This window comes from Oncorhynchus mykiss, chromosome 21, assembly GCF_057628025.1.
Source record: "Oncorhynchus mykiss isolate SJ-2025 chromosome 21, ASM5762802v1, whole genome shotgun sequence".
In the NCBI taxonomy this organism is placed as follows: Eukaryota; Metazoa; Chordata; class Actinopteri; order Salmoniformes; family Salmonidae; genus Oncorhynchus; species Oncorhynchus mykiss.
Genome location: NC_143042.1, coordinates 28,248,425 through 28,272,125, shown reverse-complemented (window position 1 = coordinate 28,272,125; position 23,701 = coordinate 28,248,425). Strand labels below are relative to the sequence as shown.

At 40.5% G+C, this 23,701-nt stretch overlaps 1 protein-coding gene across 4 annotated transcripts in view; it reads right to left on the bottom strand.

The window, feature by feature from the left end:
• Positions 1-23,701, bottom strand: part of LOC110500296 (ankyrin repeat- and BTB/POZ domain-containing protein 3-A) — a 206,469-nt gene that overhangs the window by 31,349 nt on the left and 151,419 nt on the right. For all 4 annotated transcript variants that reach the window (XM_021577600.3, XM_090214343.1, XM_090214344.1 and 1 more), the window contains 2 exons: positions 14,531-14,624; positions 8,293-8,428 (listed from right to left, as the gene is read on the bottom strand). In XM_021577600.3, the coding sequence (XP_021433275.3) occupies positions 8,293-8,428; positions 14,531-14,624 (230 nt within the window). The remainder of the gene's footprint in view (positions 1-8,292; positions 8,429-14,530; positions 14,625-23,701) is intronic.

Below are 23,701 nucleotides of genomic sequence, written 5' to 3'. Positions count from 1 at the left end.
TGAGCTGGGATAGTTTGTTTCACGTCTCACCTGCCTCGCCTGTGCCGCGAGAGAGCGGACTTAGCCATTTGAGGCAGTGGTGAATATGCTACTAGAATTCAGTCAGATCAAGAATATAAGCATTCTGAGCTTTGATTAATGCTGGGAGCAATGCTTAGATGATGACCCGTATTAGATTTTCTTTATTGTGAAATATATACCGTATATATTTTTTTCATTACACAAAATTACGTTATGTAGTTATGTTCCTGCTTGTGATTTGTGAGTGGTTAGTGGTTTGATGACATATTATTTTGTGAAAGGCAGGACAATGGGTTCACATTGGATCTGCATTTGATGTATGGGATAATAATGATGACTGTGAGTTTATATTTAGAATTACGATTGGCAAATGTGTAATAACATTTTGCAAGCTTGTATCATAATGTGTAAAAAAAAAATTAACAAGGTTAAACACAGTGGGTTACCCGACATGGAAGATGAAGATGCACTCAAAGTCTACAAAAATGGGGCAATCACACATCAGTTGATCAGCAGATACGAAACAGACCAAAACATTATCAATTTCTATTGGTCCAATGAAGATTGATGCAGGGGTGTGAATAGGCTCATTTGAACAACCTATTTTAGGCCTTGATGTTATTATGCAACTTGACTAATCTCTGAAGGAAAGGTGACATGAAAAATTAAACAACTGAAGCGATCTACAGTTCAGAACCATCCTATTTGGACTACGAATAAAAATGAGTGGAACTTTGGATATGGAACCAGTGTCACGACTTCCGCCGAAGTTGGCTCCTCTGCCTGTTCGGGCAGTGCTCGGCCGCTACCGATCCCTTTTTGGGGATTTGTCTGTTGGTTTTGCCTTATTAGTTTCACCTGTGTGTATTTTGGTTTAATTAGCTTCCCTATATGTAGTAGTTTGACCCGCCCTTGTTTTGTGCGGGATTGTCTTTTGTTACGTGTGTACATATTAGGTTGTGGTGTATTTTATTTTCTATACTGGACACCCTGTGGTTTTGGGTTGTCTGGTATAGTGTCCTGTGCCCTGTATTGTATTGGGCTTATCAGTTTGGTGTGCAATAGCACTTTACTCCGTTACTCGCTCTCTGCGTCTGATTCCTGCACACACACCTAGTCCCGCGTGACAACCAGTGTGCTTGACAGGTGTTGCCCCACCTTGCACAAAACAATATCCCATTAGCAAGGAAGCTATCGCTGCTACTAAAGTAGTGATTAAAGATCTATGGGACATGGGTATAGTTGAAAAGACACATTCTGCCGACATATTGTTCATACTCTTGACAATGAATCGAGCTGCACAGGTAACAGCTGCTCGTTGGATCTGGTGGTCAACTGTGCTGGAGGCTCCTAACATCGTCATAAAATGTGGAACACCATGTAATCCAGTTACTCTGATGCTTCCTCCAGATACATTTCTTGATCATGAATGTTGTGAGTTGGTTTTGGATCAGCTTTCTGATGGGTTAACTAAAAGTCATCCATTGGAAAACCCTGAGTTTATCTTATACACAGATGGTTCAAGCATTGTGGAGGGGGGTGTGAGGAAAGCATGCTTGGCAGATTCTAGAATGGACAATGTGATAGTGACAGGCACGTTACCTGCAGGAACATCAGCACAGGTGGCGGAATTGGTCAACATCTGTTTAGAATCTGTATAGGGGTTTCATTCCTGGACTCAAATCTAGACGTGGTAAGTTCTCATTGGTTCGAATGGTCTACACATTGAGCCTGAAATGGGATACTTGTTACCTGGCCACTGGCCAATTTTCCTGCAAGGAATTCTAATTGGTCAACCGAAGGCTAGGGTTGCAGGTTATAAATTACATCCTGTCCCTTTGTTCTGTGGAGAATCATTGAGGACAGGGAAGAATGAACATCGGCCATCTACTTCCCAGCCTAACAACTATGATTTGTTCTCTTTGAATAAACCTATTTTTCTCCCCCTGATTTGCTTTGGGTTCTGTGTTATTGAAGATTAACATCAACTGCTAACAGTGTGAATTGATATTTGAATAAAGTCATAATCTCTTTCTACACATTTACATAACTTTCTACAAGCTTACAAATATCTTGGTAACATGACAATAGTGACACAATTCAGACCATGCGTAGATAAAAAAAATATGAAAGCGTGTTTTTGATTGCCAGCAGAATATTCATAGTTGTAAATGGACTTAAATTGATCATTTGGAAAATAAATTATGCTTGCAAACCTTATTGATGTCAAGTTACACGTTTGTGACTGTTATAAAAAATGTCACACCATGACACAAGCTTGCGAAATTAAATTACACATTTGCAAGTCATACTTGCAACCACAAATCTCAATGTGACCACGAAATTCTAAAGAAACTCACAGGGTTCTGTCATTATTATTATCCCATTGCTGTTGCTGTTTGTGATCTATAAATGTGACGTAAAGCTTTAAGGTGTATGTGTGTGTGTGTGTGTGTGTGTGTGTGTGTGTGTGTGTGTGTGGCGGTTACTGCTGTTCAAGATTAGGGAGGACGAGAATATGTATATGGCCTTATTTCTATTACAACATATTTGATGAATGTCATTCATATTCCATTCACCCAGCTCAATGCAACATCGATCGGTTTAGGTTACTAAATAATACTCGACTTTGCCCTATACCCATCATGAGGTTGCTACAACCTAGAACCTAGAGTCGATTGACATGCCTGTGTGTCACACGTGGTGTCATTTTGAATGCGGAATAACTCGGTGTTTGTTTATGCTAGAGAGTTACCGTTCATTGCAGTGGCTGCAGATCAATCCCCTCTTCCGCCCATATTCCATAACATAGTGCTTGTGAAAGTGGTGTTTTTAATAAATGAGAAGATCCGGAAAAGAAATATTCTTGAAAATATGCCAACTGTTTGAGCTAGCAACTCATATGACCCCATCATCAAAGGAGTCTCTCACAAACACGACATTGTCTATGACATCCACAAGCTTTAGGGAAGTTGTCTGAACTTTCAGAAGGCCACGTCCTAATTTCAAAGACATCTTCTCATAAAACAAACTGTCCTGGCTGAACCGTTTGAGCTACCAACATCGACAGGTAAGACACAAACATTCAGCACAATTGTTTTGCTCTATGCAAGCTTCAGGGGAGATGCTGGAATGTAAGTAAAAATGGCTAAAAGTGAACAGGGTGTAAAAAGTGCCATAAGCAAAGTGACTAAAAGGGTGTAAAAAATGATATAGGGCAGACACTAGATATAGGACAGACACTTCAAACACGTATTGTTCATGATAGATTTTTTGACTGTTTATTCATTATTTTATAAAAAATATAGAGATTTGTTTTATAACCTAAAATTCTAAAACAAACAACTAAATGATCCATGGTATGACCATCTTAAAACAATTGCATATGTTAGCTTAGTAAATATTGAGAACCAATGGCTTAGACAGAATGGAGTAGTCAAGGTGACACAGTAGCACATTCAATACCGCCTTGCACACTCTTTACTGCATCTAGCTGATCTGGGGTGCAATCATTAGTCCAAACAGTTGCAAAACGAGAGTTTCTATTAGAAAAATTCAAGTAGGTCTCCCTCCGTTTCGTTCCGATTAAGAATCAGTGGAATGAATACACCACTGATCACCCATTCACACAGTTCACCGTCATAGCAGCCACACACAGGATCACTACATTGCTCATTGTATAATTCCTTCTCGCATCTACGCACTCTCCTGCTCTCACCTTTTCCCTTTGCTTGTGGACTTCAGTGCACAACACAACAGCTGTCTGTGAACAGGTGCAAAAACCCCTCCAAGCAATACCATAACCGCTAACCTCTACACAGTCTGCATCGTTATCACCATATTAACGTTATAGAGACTCAGAGCTACAAAATGGTATATCATTCACTGCATTTGAGGAACAATGGGAAAGACAATTCTGCTTTGAAATTTTATCAACCTGTAAACTCACTTTTGAAAAAATAGCCTTTGACTATTTTGGTATCTAGTGAAGAGCTCTTCTTTGTCTACACCCATTCAGTATCGTTCACACACTCTTAAACTTTAGCCCCACGCATCTCATTTCGCTCTCAGAGCGCACACTTGACGCTCTAACCGATGATTTGTTTACCTCTGGATAACAGAAAACAGCCTAACCAGCTCTGCTGGCAACAATTTCATTTTTTGCTTTTTTGCAGATGTATATTGCCACCGGCCACATTCAACGGGTGTTGAACACACATCACGTAACATCAGCTAATGAGCCAGCCAGCTAGTTAAACAACAATGAACAAAGTTGCCAACAATGCCTAATGTTAGTATCTAACTAGAAAAGCAAACAGCTCTGGGAAACTAATAATAATGTCCTCTAGGGAGCCTGCCAGCTAATGTTAGCTAGCTAGCTAACAGTACACTTTAGCTTAAGACATATAGCTAGCTAGCTAGATAAACAATGAACCTAGTTAGGTAAACAACTTTTAAGATCACACACGTAATGTTAGCTAATGAGCCAGCCAGCTAACAATAGCTAGTTAAACAACAATGAACAAAGTGCCAACAATTTCCCTGTGCTGGGGGCTAACCAACCAGGTCCAATGTTAGGCTCGAACTAGAAAAGCAAACGGCTCTGGGAAACAAATAATGTCAGCTAGGGAGCCAGCCAGCTAATGTTAGCTAGCTAGCTAACAGTACACTTTAGCTTGAAATGAAACCACTTTCTGTCAAAATTAGAAAAGTGTAATATCTGAAAATGTAGCTGGCTAACGCAAGACTATCCTACCTGTATACATCATCATTCATGATGGATGTGTCTCCCAGTCAGGATTGCCATACCAAGGTTGCAGGTGTTTACTCCATCTCTTTAGCTATCATACTCTAATTCCACTGATTTCAAAACTTAATCCTCCAGAAAGTGGAGCGCAACACTTATAAAACTCCACTACACAATACATTAAAAAAAGCTGCTTTCAACTCAACAGGACTACCAACACAGACTAATGAGTTCAAATAGGCAGCAGCCTTCTATATCTTCTACAGACCAATCCGCATGTCCAGCCCACTCATTTTCTCAGCCAATCATGGCTAGTGGGAAGGTCCCTTTTTCTGTGGCTTAACCAATAAGGCTTATAATTTAACAATTGTATTCTTATTTACAGATTTTTTGTATTATTTTATTTACCTTTTTTTAACTAGGCAAGTCATTTAAGAACAAATTCTTATTTACAATAACAGCCTAGGAACATTGGGTTAACTGCCTTGTTCAGGGGCAGAGTGAGAGATTTTTACCTTGTCAGCTCAGGGACTCGATCCAGCAACCTGTTGGTTACTGGCCCAGTGCTCTAACCACTAGGCTAACACAATAAGAATAACAATAACGAGGCTATATACAGGGGCACTGGTACCGAGTCAGTCTGCAAGGGTACAGACTAGTTGAGGTAATCTGTACATGTAGGTGGGGGCGAAGTGACTAGGTAACAAACAAACAGTGAGTGACAGCAGTGTACAAGAAGGGGTGTGTCAATGTAAATTGTCCGGTGGCGATTTTTATGAACTGTTCAGCAGTCTAATGGCTTGGGGGTAGAAGCTGTTGAGGTCTAATGGCTTGGCGGGGGGCGGGGGGGGGGGGGGGGGGGGTAGAAGATGTTGAGGTGCTCCGGTACCGCGTTCAATACGGTAGCAGAGAAATCAGTCTATATCTTGGGTGATTTTATGGGCTTTCCTCTGACAGTGCCTATGTGATATAGGCCCTGGATGGCAGGAAGCTTGGCCCCAGTGATGCACTGGGCCATTCGCTCTACACTCTGTAGCATCTTACGGTCAGATGCCGAGCAGTTGCCATACCAGGCAGTGATGCAACCGGTCAGGATGCTCTCAATGGTGCAGCTGTATAACTTTTGGAGGATCTGGGGGCCCATGCCAAATCTTTTCAGTCTCCTGAGGGGAAAATGGTTTTGTCGTGCCCTCTTCACGACTGTCTTGGTATGTTTGGACCATGATAGTTTGTTGGTGATGTGGACACCAAGGAACTTCAAAGTCTCGACCCGCTATACTTCAGCCCAGTCGATGTAAATGGGGGCCTGTTCGGCCCGCCTTTTCCTGTAGTCCACGATCAGCTCCTTTGTCTTCCTCACATTGAGGGAGAGGTTGTTGTCCTGGCACCACCTTTGCCAGTTCTCTGACCTCCTCCCTTTAGGCCGTCTCACCGTTGTCTGTGATCAGGCCTACCACTGTTGTGTCGTCAGAAAACTTCATGAATGTGTTGGAGACGTGTTTGGCCACGCAGTCGTGGGTGAACAGGGAATACAGGAGGGGACTAAGTACAGACCCCTGAGGGGCCCCAGTGTTAAGGATCAGTGTGGCAGACGTATTTTTGCCTACTCTTCATCTACCATCTGGGGGCGGCCTGTCAGGAAGTCCAGGATCCAGTTGCAGAGGGAGGTGTTTAGTCCCAGAGTTCTTAGCTTAGTGATGAGCTTCGTGGGCACTATGGTGTTGAACGCTTTGCTGAACAGCATTCTCACATAGGTGTTCATTTTGTTCAGGTAAGAAAGGGTGGTGTGGAGTGCGATTGAGATTGCATCATCTGTGGATCTGTTGGGGCGGTATGCGAATTGGAGTTGGTCTAGGGTATCCGGGAGGATGCTGTTGATGTGAGCCATGACCAGCCTTTCAAAGCACTTTGTGGCTACCGCCATGAGTGCCACGGGGCGGTAATAATTTAGGCAGGTTACCTTGGCACAAGGAATATGGTGGTCTACTTGAAACATGCAGGTATTACAGACTCGGTCAGGGAGAGGTTGAAAATGTCAGTGAAGACACTTGACAGTTAGTCCACTCAGGCTTTGAGTACACGTCCTGGTAATCCGTCTGGCCCAGCGGCTTTATGAATGTTGACCAGTTTCAAGGTTCTGTTCACATCGGCGGGGCGGCAGGGTAGCCTAGTGGTTAGAGCGTTGGACTAGTAACCGAAAGGTCATAACTGACTTGCCTAGTTAAATAAAGGTAAAATAAAGTAAATAAATAAACATTGGCTAACGAGAGCGTTATCACACAGTCATCTAGAACAGCTTGTGCTCTTGTGCATGCTTCAGTGTTGCTTGCCTCAAAGCGAGCATAAAAGGCATTTAGCTTGTCTGGAAGGCTTGCGTCACTGGGCAGCTCGCGTCTGGGTTTCCCTTTGTAGTCTGTAATAGTTTTCAAGCCCTGCCACATCCGACGAGCGCCGGAGCTGGTGTAGTAGGATTCAATCTTAATCCTGTATTGACACTTTGCTTGTTTCATGGTTTATCTGAGGGCATAGCGAGATTTCTTATAAGCGTCCGGATTCGTCTCCCGCTCCTTGATAGCGGCAGCTCTAGCCTTTAGCTCGATGCGGATGTTGCCTGTAATCCATGGATTCTGGTTGGGATATGTACATACAGTCACTTTGGGGACGACTTTATCGATGCACTTATTGATGGTGTTGGATGCCATTGGATAAATCCTGGGAACATATTCCAGTCTGTGCAAGCAAAACAGTCCTGTAGTGTAGCATCAGGGTGGCAGGTAGCCTAGATAGCATACACATTTGTTATTAAGGCACATGAAAGTTGACATGTTCGAGAAGACATTTCTGCCAAAAAATTCATTTTGATAAAAAAAAATTCAAACGGCTCTCCTGTGACGTCGTGACTTGTGACATACGCCTAGTTGGACCCGAGTTGGGTCACAAATTGGCTGCATTAGCTAAGTGAAAGGTACATTAACAAGAAACACATGACTAAATATACACGCTGCTTCTCTTCCATTTTTGAAGAAATTATTGTCTTTCTCTCTTTGAGTAAAATACTGACAACACTTCATGCACTGTAGTGTTAGCTAGCTGTAGCTTATGCTTTCACTACTAGATTCATTCTCTGATCCTTTGATTGGATGGACAAGATGTTATTTCATACTGTAAGAGCTCTGATAGGTTGGAGGAAGTCCTCCGGAACTCATAATTACTGAGTAAGTCTATGGAAGGGAGTGAGAACCATGAGCCTCCTAGATTTTATAATGAAGTTAATGTACCCAGAGGAGGACACCTCCAGCTATACCGTGGTGCTACCTTAGAGGATGCTGTTGAGGTTACTGTAGACCTTCATTGCAAAAACAAATGTTTCAATCAGTTATTTGGTGACGTTAATATATTTACTTTTATCAAAAAATTCTAACATAAAAAAATAATTCAATATTTAAAAAAAATGAAATTCACTGGGTAGGATGATTCTCCCCTTCCTTCTCTGAGGAAACTCCACTGGCGTGAGTGTGTGTTACCTGTGCCCATGTGATGCTGCCAGGCTATATGAGTTCATGTCCCCCAGTTGGGCAGATGAGATGCCATTTCTGATCATGGTCCCAGTCATGGGATCTGCCCCTCTCTCCAACAATAGACTGACCAGCTCAAAGTTCCCTGAGGAGAAAAAGCAACGTTATGAACTCAAATTAACCAACTCATGTTAAAACAAATAATGATTATGTGTTTGAGCTTACCAACATATTTTTAGCCATCTGCAATGGTCACTTACAAATAATTAGCAGATGTTATTGTGGGTGTAGTGAAATACTTGTGTTCCTAGCTAACAGTGCAGTAATATCTAACAATACACACACATATAAAAGTAAAATAATGGAAATAAGAAATATTACGACGAGTAAAGTTGGAGTCCGCCCTGCATGTGATGTGCATGTATACAGTTGAAGTCGGTAGTTTACATACACCTTAGCCAAATACATTTAAACTCCGTTTTTTTTTTTTTTTTTTACAATTCCTGACGTTTAATCCTATTAAAAATTCCCTGTCTTAGGCCAGTTAGGATCATCACTTTATTTTAAGAATGTGAAATGTCAGAATAATAGTAGAGAGAATGATTTATTTCAGCTTTTATTTCTTTCATCACATTCCCAGTGGGTCAGAAGATTAAATACACTCAATTAGTATTTGGTAGCCTTGCATTTAAATTGTTTAATACTTGCATCAAACGTTTCGGATAGCCTTCCACAAGCTTCCCACTATACATTAGGTTAATTTTGGCCCATTCCTCCTGACAGAGCTGGTGTAACTAAGTCAGGTTTGTAGGCCTCCTTCTACGCACACGCTTTTTCAGTTCTGCCCACAAATGTTCTATAGGATTGAGGTCAGGGCTTTGTGATGGCCACTCTGATACCTTGACTTTGTTGTTCACCTCTAGTGACTCCCCATCCAGAGTGCGGGAGCGTAATCATCGACTGACACTAATTAGCATAACGCAACGGACATAAATATTCCTAGAAAATATTCCTATTCATGAAAATCACAAGTTAAATATATTGAGACACAGCTTAGCCTTTTGTTAATCACCCTGTCATCTCAGATTTTCAAAATATGCTTTACAGCCAAAGCTAGACAAGCATTTGTGTAAGTTTATTGATAGCCTAGCATAGCATTTTGTCCAGCTAGCAGCAGGTAACTTGGTCACGGAAATCAGAAAAAAATCAAATTAAATAGTTTACCTTTGATGAGCTTCGGATGTTTTCACTCACGAGACTCCCAGTTAGATAGCCAATGTTCCTTTATTCCAAAAATAATATTTTTGTAGGCAAAATACAGTGCCTTGCGAAAGTATTCGGCCCCCTTGAACTTTGCGAACTTTTGCCACATTTCAGGCTTCAAACATAAAGATATAAAACTGTATTTTTTTGTGAAGAATCAACAACAAGTGGGACACAATCATGAAGTGGAACGACAATTATTGGATATTTAAAACTTTTTTAACAAATCAAAAACTGAAAAATTGGGCGTGCAAAATTATTCAGCCCCTTTACTTTCAGTGCAACTCTCTCCAGAAGTTCAGTGAGGATCTCTGAATGATCCAATGTTGACCTAAATGACTAATGATGATAAATACAATCCACCTGTGTGTAATCAAGTCTCCGTATAAATGCACCTGCACTGTGATAGTATCAGAGGTCCGTTAAAAGCGCAGAGAGCATCATGAAGAACAAGGAACACACCAGGCAGGTCCGAGATACTGTTGTGAAGAAGTTTAAAGCCGGATTTGGATACAAAAAGATTTCCCAAGCTTTAAACATCCCAAGGAGCACTGTGCAAGCGATAATATTGAAATGGAAGGAGTATCAGACCACTGCAAATCTACCAAGACCTGGCCGTCCCTCTAAACTTTCAGCTCATACAAGGAGAAGACTGATCAGAGATGCAGCCAAGAGGCCCATGATCACTCTGAATGAACTGCAGAGATCTACAGCTGAGGTGGGAGACTCTGTCCATAGGACAACAATCAGTCGTATATTGCACAAATCTGGCATTTATGGAAGAGTGGCAAGAAGAAAGCCATTTCTTAAAGATATCCATAAAAAGTGTTGTTTAAAGTTTGCCACAAGCCACCTGGGAGACACACCAAACATGTGGAAGAAGGTGCTCTGGTCAGATGAAACCAAAATTGAACTTTTTGGCAACAATGCAAAACGTTATGTTTGGCGTAAAAGCAACACACCATCCCCACTGTCAAACATGGTGGTGGCAGCATCATGGTTTGGGCCTGCTTTTCTTCAGCAGGGACAGGGAAGATGGTTAAAATTGATGGGAAGATGGATGGAGCCAAATACAGGACCATTCTGGAAGAAAACCTGATGGAGTCTGCAAAAGACCTGAGACTGGGACGGAGATTTGTCTTCCAACAAGACAATGATCCAAAACATAAAGCAAAATCTACAATGGAATGGTTCAAAAATAAACATATCCAGGTGTTAGAATGGCCAAGTCAAAGTCCAAACCTGAATCCAATCGAGAATCTGTGGAAAGAACTGAAAACTGCTGTTCACAAATGCTCTCCATCCAACCTCACTGAGCTCGAGCTGTTTTGCAAGGAGGAATGGGAAAAAATGTCAGTCTCGATGTGCAAAACTGATAGAGACATACCCCAAGCGACTTACAGCTGTAATCGCAGCAAAAGGTGTCGCTACAAAGTATTAACTTAAGGGGGCTGAATAATTTTGCACAGCCAATTTTTCAGTTTTTGATTTGTTAAAAAAGTTTGAAATATCCAATAAATGTCGTTCCACTTCATGATTGTGTCCCACTTGTTGTTGATTCTTCACAAAAAAATACAGTTTTATATCTTTATGTTTGAAGCCTTAAATGTGGCAAAAGGTTGCAAAGTTCAAGGGGGCCGAATACTTTCGCAAGGCACTGTAGCTCCGTTTGTTCTTCACGTTTGTCTGAGAAATCGCCCGGAAATTGCAGTCACGAAAACGCCGAAAAACATTCCAAATTAGCTCCATAATATCGACAGAAACATGGCAAACGTTGTTTATAATCAATCCTCAATCTGGGAGCCATCAGGTGACCATGTAGCCGCTTACGGGTATTCTTCAACATAAATGTGTAAAACTACGTCACAATTCTGTAGACACCTTGGGGAATACGGAGAAAAAGTTATCTGGTTGATAGCCCACTGCTCAATAGGGACGCATTGGAATGCAGAGCTTTTAAAAGATGAGTCACTTCCGGATTGGATTTTTCTCAGGCTTTCTTTCGCCTGCAATATCAGTTATGTTATACTCACATACAATATTTGTACAGTTATGGAGACTTTAGAGTGTTTTCTATCCTAAGCTGTCAATTATATGCATATTCTAGCATCTTGTCCTGACAAAATATCCCGTTTACTACGGGAACGTTATTTTTCCAAAAATGAAAATACTGCCCCCTAGTCACAAAAGGTTGCCATTTTGCCACAACTTTTGAAGTATGCTTGGGGTCATTGTCCATTTGGAAGACCCACAAGCTTTACCTTCCTGACTGATGTCTTGAGATGTTGCTTCAATATATCCACATATTTTTCTTACCTTATGATGCCATCTATTTTGCGAAGTGCACCAGTCCCTCACGCAGCAAAGTATCCCCACAAAATGATGCTGCCACCCCTGTGCTTCAAGGTTGGGATGGTGTCTTTGGCTTGCAAGCCTCCCCTTTTCCCTCCAAACAAAATGATGGTCATTATGGCCAAAGAGTTCTAGTTTTGTTTCATCAGACCAGAGGACATTTCTCCAAAAAGTACGATCTTTGTCCCCATGTACAGTTGCAAACCGTAGTCAGGCTTTTTTATGGCGGTTTTGGAGCCGTGGCTTCTTCCTTGCTGAGCGGCTTTTCACGTTATGGCGATATATAGGACTCATTTTACTGTGGATATAGATACTGTTGTACCTGTTTTCTCCAGCATCTTCACAAAGTCCTTTACTGTTGTTCTGGGGTTGATTTGTACGTTCATCTCTAGGAGACAGAACGCGTCTCCTTCCTGAGCGGTAATGACGACTGCATGGTCCCATGGTGTTTATACTTGCATACTATTGTTTGTACAGATGAACGTGGTTCAAACCTTCAGGCGTTTGGAAATTGCTCCCGAGGATGAACCAGACTTGTGAGGTCTGAGGTCTTGGCTGATTTATTTTGATTTCCCCATGATGTCAAGCAAAGAGGCACTGAGTTTGAAGTACTTTGACAGGTACACCTCCATTTGAATTATTTCAATTAGCCTATAAGAAGCTTCTAAAGCCATGATATAATTTTCTGGAATTTTCCAAGCTGTTTAAAGGCACAGTCGACTTAGTGTATTGTAGACTTCTGACCCACTGGAATTGTGATACAGAGAGTTAGAAATTAAATAATCTGTCTGTAAACAATTGTTGGAAAAATTACTCATGTCATGCACATGTAGATGTCCGAACCGACTTGCCAAAACCATAGGTTGTTAACAAGAAATTTGTTGAATGGTTGAAAAACAAGTTTTGATGACTCCAACCTAAGTGTACGTAAACGTCCGACTTCAACTATATTTATTTACGTACAGTGCCAGTCAAAAGTGATGTTTCGGTTTTTTATTTTAAATACATTTGCAAACATTTCTAAAAACCTGTTTTTGTTTTCTCATTACGTGGTTTAGTGTCTAGATTGATGAGGAAACAAAATGCTTTCATCCATTTTAGAAAAATGCTGTAAAGGTAACAATGTGAGTAAAGTCAAGGTGTCTGAATACACTGTATATACAGTATCAAGGTTTTTCTTTATTTTTACTATTTTCTACATTGTAAAATGATTGTGAAGACATGAAAATTATGAAATAGCGCTTGGAATCATGTGGTAACCAAGAAAGTGCTAAACAATTCAAAATATATTTTATATTTGAGATTCTTCAAAGGCTCCTCTGTCCTCCACTCGTTACCTGTATTAATGGCACCTGTTTGAACTTGTTTTCAGTATAAAAGACACCTGTCCACAACCTCAAACAGTCACACTCCAAACTAGACTGTGGCCAAGACCAAAGAGCTGTCAAAGGACACCAGAAACAAAAATGTAGACCTAGTAAATGACCTGCAGAGAGCTGGGACCAAAGTAACAAAGCCTACCATCAGTAAAACACTACGCCGCCAGGGACTCAAATCCTGCAGTGCCAGACGTGTCCCCCTTCTAAAGCCAGTACATGTCCAGACCCATCTGAAGTTTGCTAGAGAGCATTTGGATGATCCAGAAGAAGATCGGGAGAATGTCATATGGTCAGATGAAACCAAAATATAACTTTTTGGTAAAAACTCAACTCATCGTGTTTGGAGGACAAAGAATGCTGAGTTGCATCCAAAGAACACCATACCTACTGTGAAGCATGGGGGTGGAAACAACATGCTTTGGGGCTGTTTTTCTGCAAAGGGACCAGGACGACTGATCCGTGTAAATGAAAGAATGAATGTATTGTGAGATTTTGAGTGAAAACCTCCTTCCATCAGCAAGGGCATTGAAGATGAAACGTGGCTGGGTCTTTCAGCATGACAATGATCCCAAACACACCACCCGGGCAATGAAGGAGTGACTTCGTAAGAACGCATTTCAAGGTCCTGTAGTGGCCTAGCCAGTCTCCAGATCTCAACCCCATAGAAAATCTTTGGAGGGAGTTGAAAGTCTGTGTTGCCCAGCAACAGCCCCAAAACATCACTGCTCTAGAGGAGATCTGCATGGAGGAATGGGCCAAAATAACAGCAACAGTGTCTGAAAACCTTGTGAAGACTTACAGAAAACGTTTGACCTCTGTCATTGCAAATAAGTTCATTAAAAATCCTACAATGTGATTTTCTGGAGAGAAAAAAATTCTCATTTTGTCTGTCATAGTTGAAGTGTACCTATCATGAAAATTACAGGCCTCTCATCTTTTTAAATGGGAGAACTTGCACAATTGGTGGCTGACTAAATACTTTTTTGCCCCACTGTATATATACACACAGAAGTATTCGGTCCCCTTGACTTTTTCAAAATGTTGTTACGTTACAGCCTAATTCTAAAATTGATTACATTTTTCCCCTCTACACAATACCCCCATAATGACAAAGCAAAAATAGGTTTCTAGAAATGTTTTTATTATATATATACACATTTTTTAAAGTATAACGTCACTGTCAAAATAAAGGTTCAATAAAAATACATCTACACACATTGTCAATCGCGTATTCCTGTTTTGTCAACAAGTACCTGCAGCAGAGGCCAGCTGAAGTGGGGTCTCAGTGTAGTTATCTGCTCCATCTGGCAGGGCCCCCTCCATGCTGTCTCGACTATCCAGGAGCAACTGTGAGAGGAAGGGATACCAGGAAGACAGGAGAGGGGAGTGAATGAAAGAAACACGTTACTGACAAGTTCAGCAAGGCACATGCCCAAATGCCTCTCACGCTGGTATTCATCAGAATTATAATACCCACGATTCTAGCCATAATTTTATTCAAGCTATCACTTTTGAGTTGTGGTTTTTCAGTTGAGATTTAGTTTGTTGTCAAGATGACTGATTTGAGTAAACATTTCCTCTGATGTTGTACAAACAAGAACTGGCTTTTTGCCAGAACACCTCCAAAACAAAGGTCATGTGATTTGGTAAGTGTGATTACCACCTCTGATGGTTTAGAGCTTGAGGTAGTCATGTCATACAAGTACTTGGGAGCATGGTTATGCAGTATACTGTCCTTCTCTCATCAGAAATTGAAGCTGCAGGCTAAGGTTAAGACTTGGTTTCCTCTATCGTAATCACTCCTCTTTCACACCAGCTGCCAAAATAACCCTGATTCAGATGACCATCCTACCCATGCTAGTTTACGGAGACGTAATATATAGATCAGCAGGTAAGGGTGCTCTCAAGCAGCTAGATGTTCTTTACCATTCGGCCATCAGATTTGCCACCAATGCTCTTTATAGGACAAATAACTGCACTCTGTACTCCTCTGTAAACTGGTCATCTCTGTATACATGGCGCAAGACCCACTGGTTGATGCTTAATTTATAAAACCCTTTTAGCCCTCACTCCACCCCTATCTCAGCCTCTACAGTGACTGAAATGACTGCAACACTCAACAATGAGCTGCAGTTAGTTTCAGAGTGGGTGGCAAGGAATAAGTTAGCTCTGAATATTTCTATATCTAAAAGCATTGTATTTGGAACAAAACTCACTAAACCCTAAACCTCAACTAAATCTTGTTATAAATAATGTAGAAATTGAGCAGGTTGAGATGACTAAACTGCTTGGAGTAACACTAGATTGTAAACTGGTCAGAACATATTGATGCAGTAGTAGTTAAGATGGGGAGAAGTTTGTATATAATAAAGATGATAAAATAAATGCCCTGCCTTCTTAACAACACTATCAATAAGGCAGGTCCTACAGGCCCTAGTTTTGTCGCACCTTGACTACTGTTAAGTCATGTGGTCAGGTGCCACAGAAAAGGACTTTCAATTGGCTCAGAACAGGGCAGCACGGCTGGCTCTTGGATGTACACAGAGAGCTAATATTAATAATATGCATGTTAATCTCTCCTGGCTGAAAGTGGAGGAGAGATTGACTTCATCACTACTTTTATTTATGAGAGGTATTGAGATGTTGAATGCACCGAGCTGTCTGTCTGAACTACTGGCACACAGCTCGGACACCCATGCATATCCCACAAGAGGTCTCTTCACAGTTCCCAAGTCCAGAACAGACTATGGGAGGCAGACAGTACTACATAGAGCCATAACAACATGGAACTCTATTCCACATCAAGGAACTGATGCAAGCAGTAAAATTTGATTTAAAAAACAGATGAAAAAACAGCGGGGACTGTGAAGCAACACACACACACACACACACACACACACACACACACACACACACACACACACACATTTAGTATTGTAGATATGTGGTAGTGATGGAGTAGGGGCCTGGGGGCACACAGTGTGTTGTGAAATCTGTGAATGTATTGTAATGTTTTTAAATTGTATAAACTGCCTTCATTTTGCTGGACCCCAGGAAGAGTAGCTGCTGTTTTGGCAGCAGCTAATGGGGATCCGTAATAAATACAAAAATACAAATACTGCAGCCCTCATCCTACACATACAACACCCGTTCTGCCAATCACATTCTGTTAAAGGTACCCAAAGCACACATATCCCCGGGTCGCTCCTCTTTTCAATTCACTCCTCTTTTCAGTTCGCAGCTAGCAAAAAACACTCAAACTGGAATGTTTTATCTCCATCTCTTCATTCAAAGACTCAATCATGGACTCTCCTACTTACAGTTGTGACTGCTTCACGTGATGTACTGTTGTCTCTACCTTCTTGCCCTTTGTGCTGTTGTCTGTGCCCAATAAAGTTAATACCATGTTGTGTACTGTTACCATGTTGTGCTGCTGCCATGTTGTTGTCATATTGTGTTGCTACCATGCTGTGTTGTCATATGTTACTGCCATGCTATGTTGTCTTAGGTCTATCTTTATGTATTGTTGTCTCTTGTTGTGATTCTTAAAAAAAAATCATAGCCCCTGTCCCCGCATGAGGCCTTTTGCTTTTTGGTAGGCCGTCATTGTAAATAAGAATTTGCTCTTAAGACTTGTCTAGTTAAATTAAGGTAAAAAATAACCAGTTTGTGATTTTGATGCTAAGTATATAATACATCACAACTGTAGAGGATTTTTTTTTAGAAATTCAGCACCCTTGGTATAATGTAAAGAGTTATTTAGATATTTCGGCCTGACCAAATACACTTAGAAATGTGTGTTATAGATCTGTCATTCTTATTAAAAGCAAGTCTAAGAAGCGGTATATTTGTTCTATGTGCGCTATTTCTATGCTTCCCGTTCTTAAGTTTAATTTGTTTCTCTTTTACTTTTGTTTTTGTACACCAGCTTCAAACAACTGAAAATCTAAATCTTTTGGTTATGGAAAATATATTTCACAGCGGTTTTGATGGTACAATGATTCTCTTCACAAAAATTGCTTGTTTTGTCACAAACTGAAATTAGGCAAAATATTAGAATTTAGCAATGGTGGAAATGGTGGAACAGTTTCTGCATTGTGCATCTTTCAAATTATTTAATACAATACATTCTTCATGAGGCATTATTTTGTTATTTTGAGGGCGTAGTCTTACCCTCATACAGTGACCTGAAATTCATGGTTTACAGACCACATCAGGTCTGCAAGTCACATTATGCTGGCTAGCAAAGTGTTGTGTATTTATTATTGGAATCCAGTGTTAAAAAAATACAGTATTTACCGTAAATTCCAAATAAACTTTGGTTAACTTGTTAAGGCTGCAATCCCAATACCGGGCTCGATATGACAACTACCAGTGAAAATACAGAAACCACAGAAATCTCATAATTACAATTCCTAACACATACATGTGTCTCATATCATTTTAAAGGTAATCTTGTTGTTAATCCCACCAAAGTGTCCGCTTTCAAATAGACTTTTCAGCGAAAGCACTACAAACGATTATGTTAGGTCTCCACCAAACCACAATAAGCACAGCCATTTTCCAGCGAAATATAGCATTCACAAAAACCAGATATAAAGATAAAATCATTCACTAACCTTGAATTATCTTCATCAGATGACACTCATAGGACTTCATGTTACACAATACATGAATGTTTTGTTTGATAAAGTTAATATTTATATTTAAAAAATATGAGTTTACATTGGCTATTTAGATTCACTAGTTCCAAAAACATCACTTGATTTTGCATAGCCACATCGTTTCAACAGACATACTCATCATAAATGTAGATGATAATACAAGTTATACACATGGAATTATAGATATACCTCTCCTTAATGCAACCGCTGTGTCAGATTTAAAAAAAAGTTTACGGAAAAAGCAATCCCATGCAATAATCTGAGACGGAGCTCAGAACAGTAGCCAAATTAGCCGCCATGTTGTAGTCAACAGAAACCAGAAAATACATGATAAATGTTTCCTTACCTTTGATGAACTTCATCAGAATGCAGTCCTAGGAATCCCAGGTCCACAATAAATACTTGATTTGTTCGAAAATGTCCGTTATTTGTGTCCAACTAGCTACTTGGTGAGCGCGTTTGGTAAACAATTCCAAAGTCACAAAGCGCGTCCACTATACTGTGACGAAATGTCCAAAAGATACGTAACAGTCAGTAGAAACATGTCAAACGATGTACTGAATCAATCTCTAGAATGTTGTTTACATATATCTTGAATAACGGTCCAACCGGAGAATTAGAATGACTTCAAATGAGCGGTGGAACGCAGGTGCTTCCCCTGTGAGCTCGCATAGTGATTTCATGGTCAACTCGTGGCAGTGGTGAATATTTCCTGTGTCATTCGACCCCCCTTCACATTAGAGTCATCAGACAAAGTTCTATTGACTGTTGACATCTAGTGGAAGGCGTAGGAAGTGAAAATTCATCCATATCTCACTGTAATTTCAATGAGACCTTGTTTGAAGATCTGCCACCCCAGAAAAAAAACAGGAAGTGGAATTTCTCAGGTTTTTGCCTGCTATATGAGTTCTGTTATACTCACAGATTCAAACAGTGTAAGAAACTTCATAGTGTTTTCTATCCAATACTAATAATAATATGCATGTATTAGCAACTGAGACTGAGGAGCTGGCCGTTTACAATGGGCACCTTTTCATTCAAGCTACTCAATACTGCCCCTGCAGCCATAAAAAGTTAAACAGTGAGATTTTGTAAAAAAGCACTTCTTTAAAGCAAAGTGTCTTTGGAATTTACATACCTTAACTTCTTGGACCTGGAAATGCAAATGCGCTACGCTAAATGCTAAATGTACTCGTTAAAACTCAAACGTTCATTAAAATACACATGCAGGGTATTGAATTAAAGCTACACTCGTTGTAAATCTAGCCAACAAGTCAGATTTTTAAAATGCTTTTCGGCGAAAGCATGAGAAGCTATTATCTGATAGCATGCAACACCCCAAAATGCTTGAAGGCGACGTAAACAAAATAATTAGCGTAGCCGGCACTACACAAAAACGCAGAAATAAAATATAAAACATTCATTACCTTTGATGATATTCTTTGTTGGCACTCCTATATGTCCCATAAACATCACAAATTGGTCTTTTTCCCGATTAAATCCGTCCATGAATGCCCAAAATATCCATTTGTATAGCCTGTCTGCTTCACGAAAAAAGCTCTCTTCCAACACGCAACGTCATTTTTAAAAATGATATAAGTTGCCTATATTCTTTGACAAAACACTTCAACCTACTTTTGTAACCCAACTTTAGGTATTTGTAAACGTTAATAAGCGATCAAATTGATCACTGGGCGATCTGTATTCAATAGCAGCTACTCAAGAAAACCATTTTTCAATCTTCCAAAATCGATTGAGGTAGGCTGGATGGAATGACGGATCTATTGGTAATGTCTCAAAGGATTTTTGTCAATGAAAATGACGTTTTTGGCGACATCGTGTGGAAGCTGAACTGCATCCGTGTCCATATTAAATGTGGTTTCCTTTAAACAATCCATGAAAGGGGCGCATGGACACTTTTTTCAGCTTTCAGTGACCAGTTTTTCTTGCGCTTTTCGATGAAACACACGCTCTGTTATAGTCACAGCCGTGATTTAACCAGTTTTAGAAACTTCAGAGTGTTTTCTATCCACGCATACTAATCATATGCATATACTATATTCCTGGCATGAGTAGCAGGACGCTGAAATGTTGCGCGATTTTTAACAGAATGTTTGAAAAAGGAGGGGGTAGGATGAAGAGGTTTTAAGGGAACATTTTGACATTTGCTGTATGGTTAGTGAGAAAGTCCATATTGCAAATGTACGGTCCCTTACTAGACGTCCGAAAACGTTTGTAAAATTTGCGGTCGGCGTTGGGCCGTGCGGTAGGGCCGGACCTACCGGGAAGTCATCAAATAAACTTTCTCGGACTTTCTCTCGGGTTTCCGTTTTATAAAATAATCAAATTTTGTTCATTTTTCCGCTGTCCCGGAAAATCCCACAAGAGGGCATAAGCAATCATATTGCAATTGTACAAAACATCACGAATCACGACGGGGCCTTATCTCCAAAACTGAAAATATTTTGAAGCCGAAACTTGGTGAGCGTAGGTTTGGCATAATGGGCAGTTGGCCCCGAACAAGATGGCGTCTAGGCCTCAACGGCTTTTGAGTTATGGCCATTTCTCTGGGATTAAAGGTCCAAAATGAAAATAGAGAAATTATTTTTCCACTTCAGGTCAAGGTCAAGGAGCCTCCGGTGTCAATAAAAAAGGAACCAGCAATTTATCTATCGTCATTTAAGAGAAATCGTACAATGACAAATTGATGATGTTCAAAGATAGGTTTTTTTTTTCAACAGTTACTGATCCAGGTGCAGGGTGTTCATACAAATCTTTTTAAAGTGTGCTGCGGAGCTCTGCGAGATTTTTGTGATTTTCTATGATTTTCTGAAATAACACACACATACTAAACCCTCCGTAAATAACTCAGTTCTTAACGTAAAGACTTTAAACTCAGGATTCTGTAAAGGCCTACCCGAATCAGGATATGAGTTTATTTATAGTGTCATAGTGGCAGTTTCCAAGGGTTAAAAAGGTCAGATCTTTTCAAAACTTCATATATGTGATTAGACAACCCCCATAAACTGTAAGTCAGTCATTTCTCCCAACAGATGTCAAAGAAAAGCTCTCACACACACACACAGCAAGGATGGAGTGACAAAGTGCAGTTCTTAAAGACACAGAGAGCAGGCAATGGCATTACCATAATCCCTAGGCCATGCCGAGTTCAACGAGATATCCCGTTTGACCGTAGCTCGCTCGGTCTAAGCGCAGCGACCATTAGAAAAGTAGGCCCAAAATGAAGCCTGCCCCACAATGTCATTTGCTTTTGGGTGACAGTGAGAGAACCGTTAGGGTGAGAAGCACAATTCGACCTCAGGTACGTTCCTAAGGTCCTTCCGATCCGTGCAAGCCTAACCTTGACCGTGTGGCATTAACCCTTAACAGTTAAAAGAAGGTGTTTACATCAAACAGTTTGCATTGACTTCTCTCCCCATAGGAATACATTGCCTGCACCTCTAAATTCAACCTGAAGCCTATGTGGGTTATGAATGCCTTATGAACCTGTCTTCTATGACAGTCCATCAGACCACTATGAGGTCTACCTGTCTGTAGAGACAGACAGTGCCTGCAATAGTTAGCTTTGTTCGAGCTAAAAAAGAACCGTCAGACCTAGAGTTCCGAAACTTTAGAAACCTGTTCTAGACCTCAGGTCGATAGTGCATGGTGAGTTAGGTGGCTCTAGAAGCTTCTCAGACCGAGAAACAGCATCGTACATTTGCAATGACTTCAATTCATTTTGACCATTACAAAAATGACGACATTTAGAAAAGTCTCAGAGACACAAGACTAGGTGCATTGAAACCGGCTCAGCCCATAGAGACGGACCCCAACGTTTCTGTCCGATAGCTCATTCAAGGACCCCATAGCAAGGCATGGAAAAAAGTGCATTTTCAGCACCAATTAGGGTTTTACTCGGGCACCGAAGGACCTATCGAGCCGAAACTCGGGATTCGGGGTCGCCTCACATAGGCCTACACATAATGTCCAACCTGGACCCGCAGCTAGAACGTAACTATGTGTTTTACATTTTTATTATGTTTTAAACTGAAGGCGCTGTGAATTATGGGCCTGCTCTGACATATGTGATAGTTGGCTTCTAAATGATTTGGAAAAAGTGGGTTTGGTGTCAATTGATATCAGTTTGATGTCAGAATGACATCTAATTGACTGATGGACACTGACTTGCTAGTTGACTTTTGTACATTTGCAATATGTTTAAAACCTGTTAAGGATATGGCAGACATACGCCCCCTTTGGAGAGATTGGGTAACCCTAGTAAACTGGAAAAAAAATCTGTCAAAAATTGCTAATATATGCAAATAAAAATTATTATTGGATAGAAAACACTCTAAAGATTCTAAAACCGTTGGAATTATGTCTGTAAGTATAGCAGAACTCACAGGGCAGGCATTCTTCCAAACTAGTTTTTGTGGCCATGAAAGTTGGAGCAACTTTGACGTCATGGCCCCCACCCTTCCCAACGAGCTATGATTCTGGGGACACTTTCTATCTCTTTCTATCTCTTCCTCTGTCCTCTTTCATTAGAGCTTCAAATCGTTCAAATCCCGCGAGAATTGACCCTATGGGAGTGAAATTAGTGCGTGCCACGAGAGAATAGGCTGTGCGTATGGGCGCGAATTGGTCCCAGCCATTCCTTTGTTTCCAGCACTCAAGAGAAGGGCAGACGATGGCCGATTGAATTGAAGTTTGTTTTGCATGTCTAAAACATCATAAAGCTTGCTTCTGCACTTAGTTTGACCTGTTTAGTCGACATATAATGTGTAATTTTGATGTTTTGATGCGCAACTTATCCGGACCAGAGGACGTTTTGGGTGCATTTCAGCTGATGTTATTAGCAGTAGCTAATACAAAGACGCAAGACTTGAAACCAAACGATGTATTGGGTAAGTATGAAGCCTTCCAGAACATTCTGAACGAAGACCATCGAAGGTAAGGGAATATTTATGCTTAAATCTGTGTTTCTGTTGACTCCAACATTACGTGGAAATGTAGCTTGGAACTGAGCGCTGTCTCAGCATATGGAATAGTGTGCGATTTCTGTAACGTTAAAAATAAATCTAACACAGCGGTTGCATAAAGAAGCAGTGTATCTTTCTAACTATATGTAGAACATGTATATTTAGTCAAAGTTTATGATGTCTATTTACGTTATCTTGCCGCGCTACATAGATTTCCTGCGGGCATTTTTGAGTAATTTCTGAAGGTGAACTCACTGTAAATGGACATTTATGGATATAAATGGCATATTATTGAAAAAAAAAATATGTACTGTGTAATATGTCATATTACTGTCATCTGATGAAGATTTTCAAAAGGTTAGTGAGCGATTTATTTTTTAATCCTGCGTTTGTTGATTGCATGTTTTGGCTATTGAAATGAGCTGTGTCTGGTGGTGGTTTTACATATATATGTGCTATGTTTTCGCCATAAAACATTTTAGAAATCTGACTTGCTGGCTAGATGAAAAAGGTGTTTATCTTTCATTTGAGCTATTGGACTTGTTAATGTGTGGAGGTTAAATATTTTTAAGAATATTTTTGCGTTCCATGCGCCACCGTTTCAGCTGAACGTGGGAGGGTTGATCCCCAATTGGGAACCAGTATCGTAGACAGGTTAAAAGGAGAGAGACCATCACCAAAATGGCATTCTGAAATCAACACAAAAAATGGCATCACCATAGTCTCCAGACTGTGCCGAGTTCAACGAGACGCCCCGCTTGACCGTAGCTCGCTC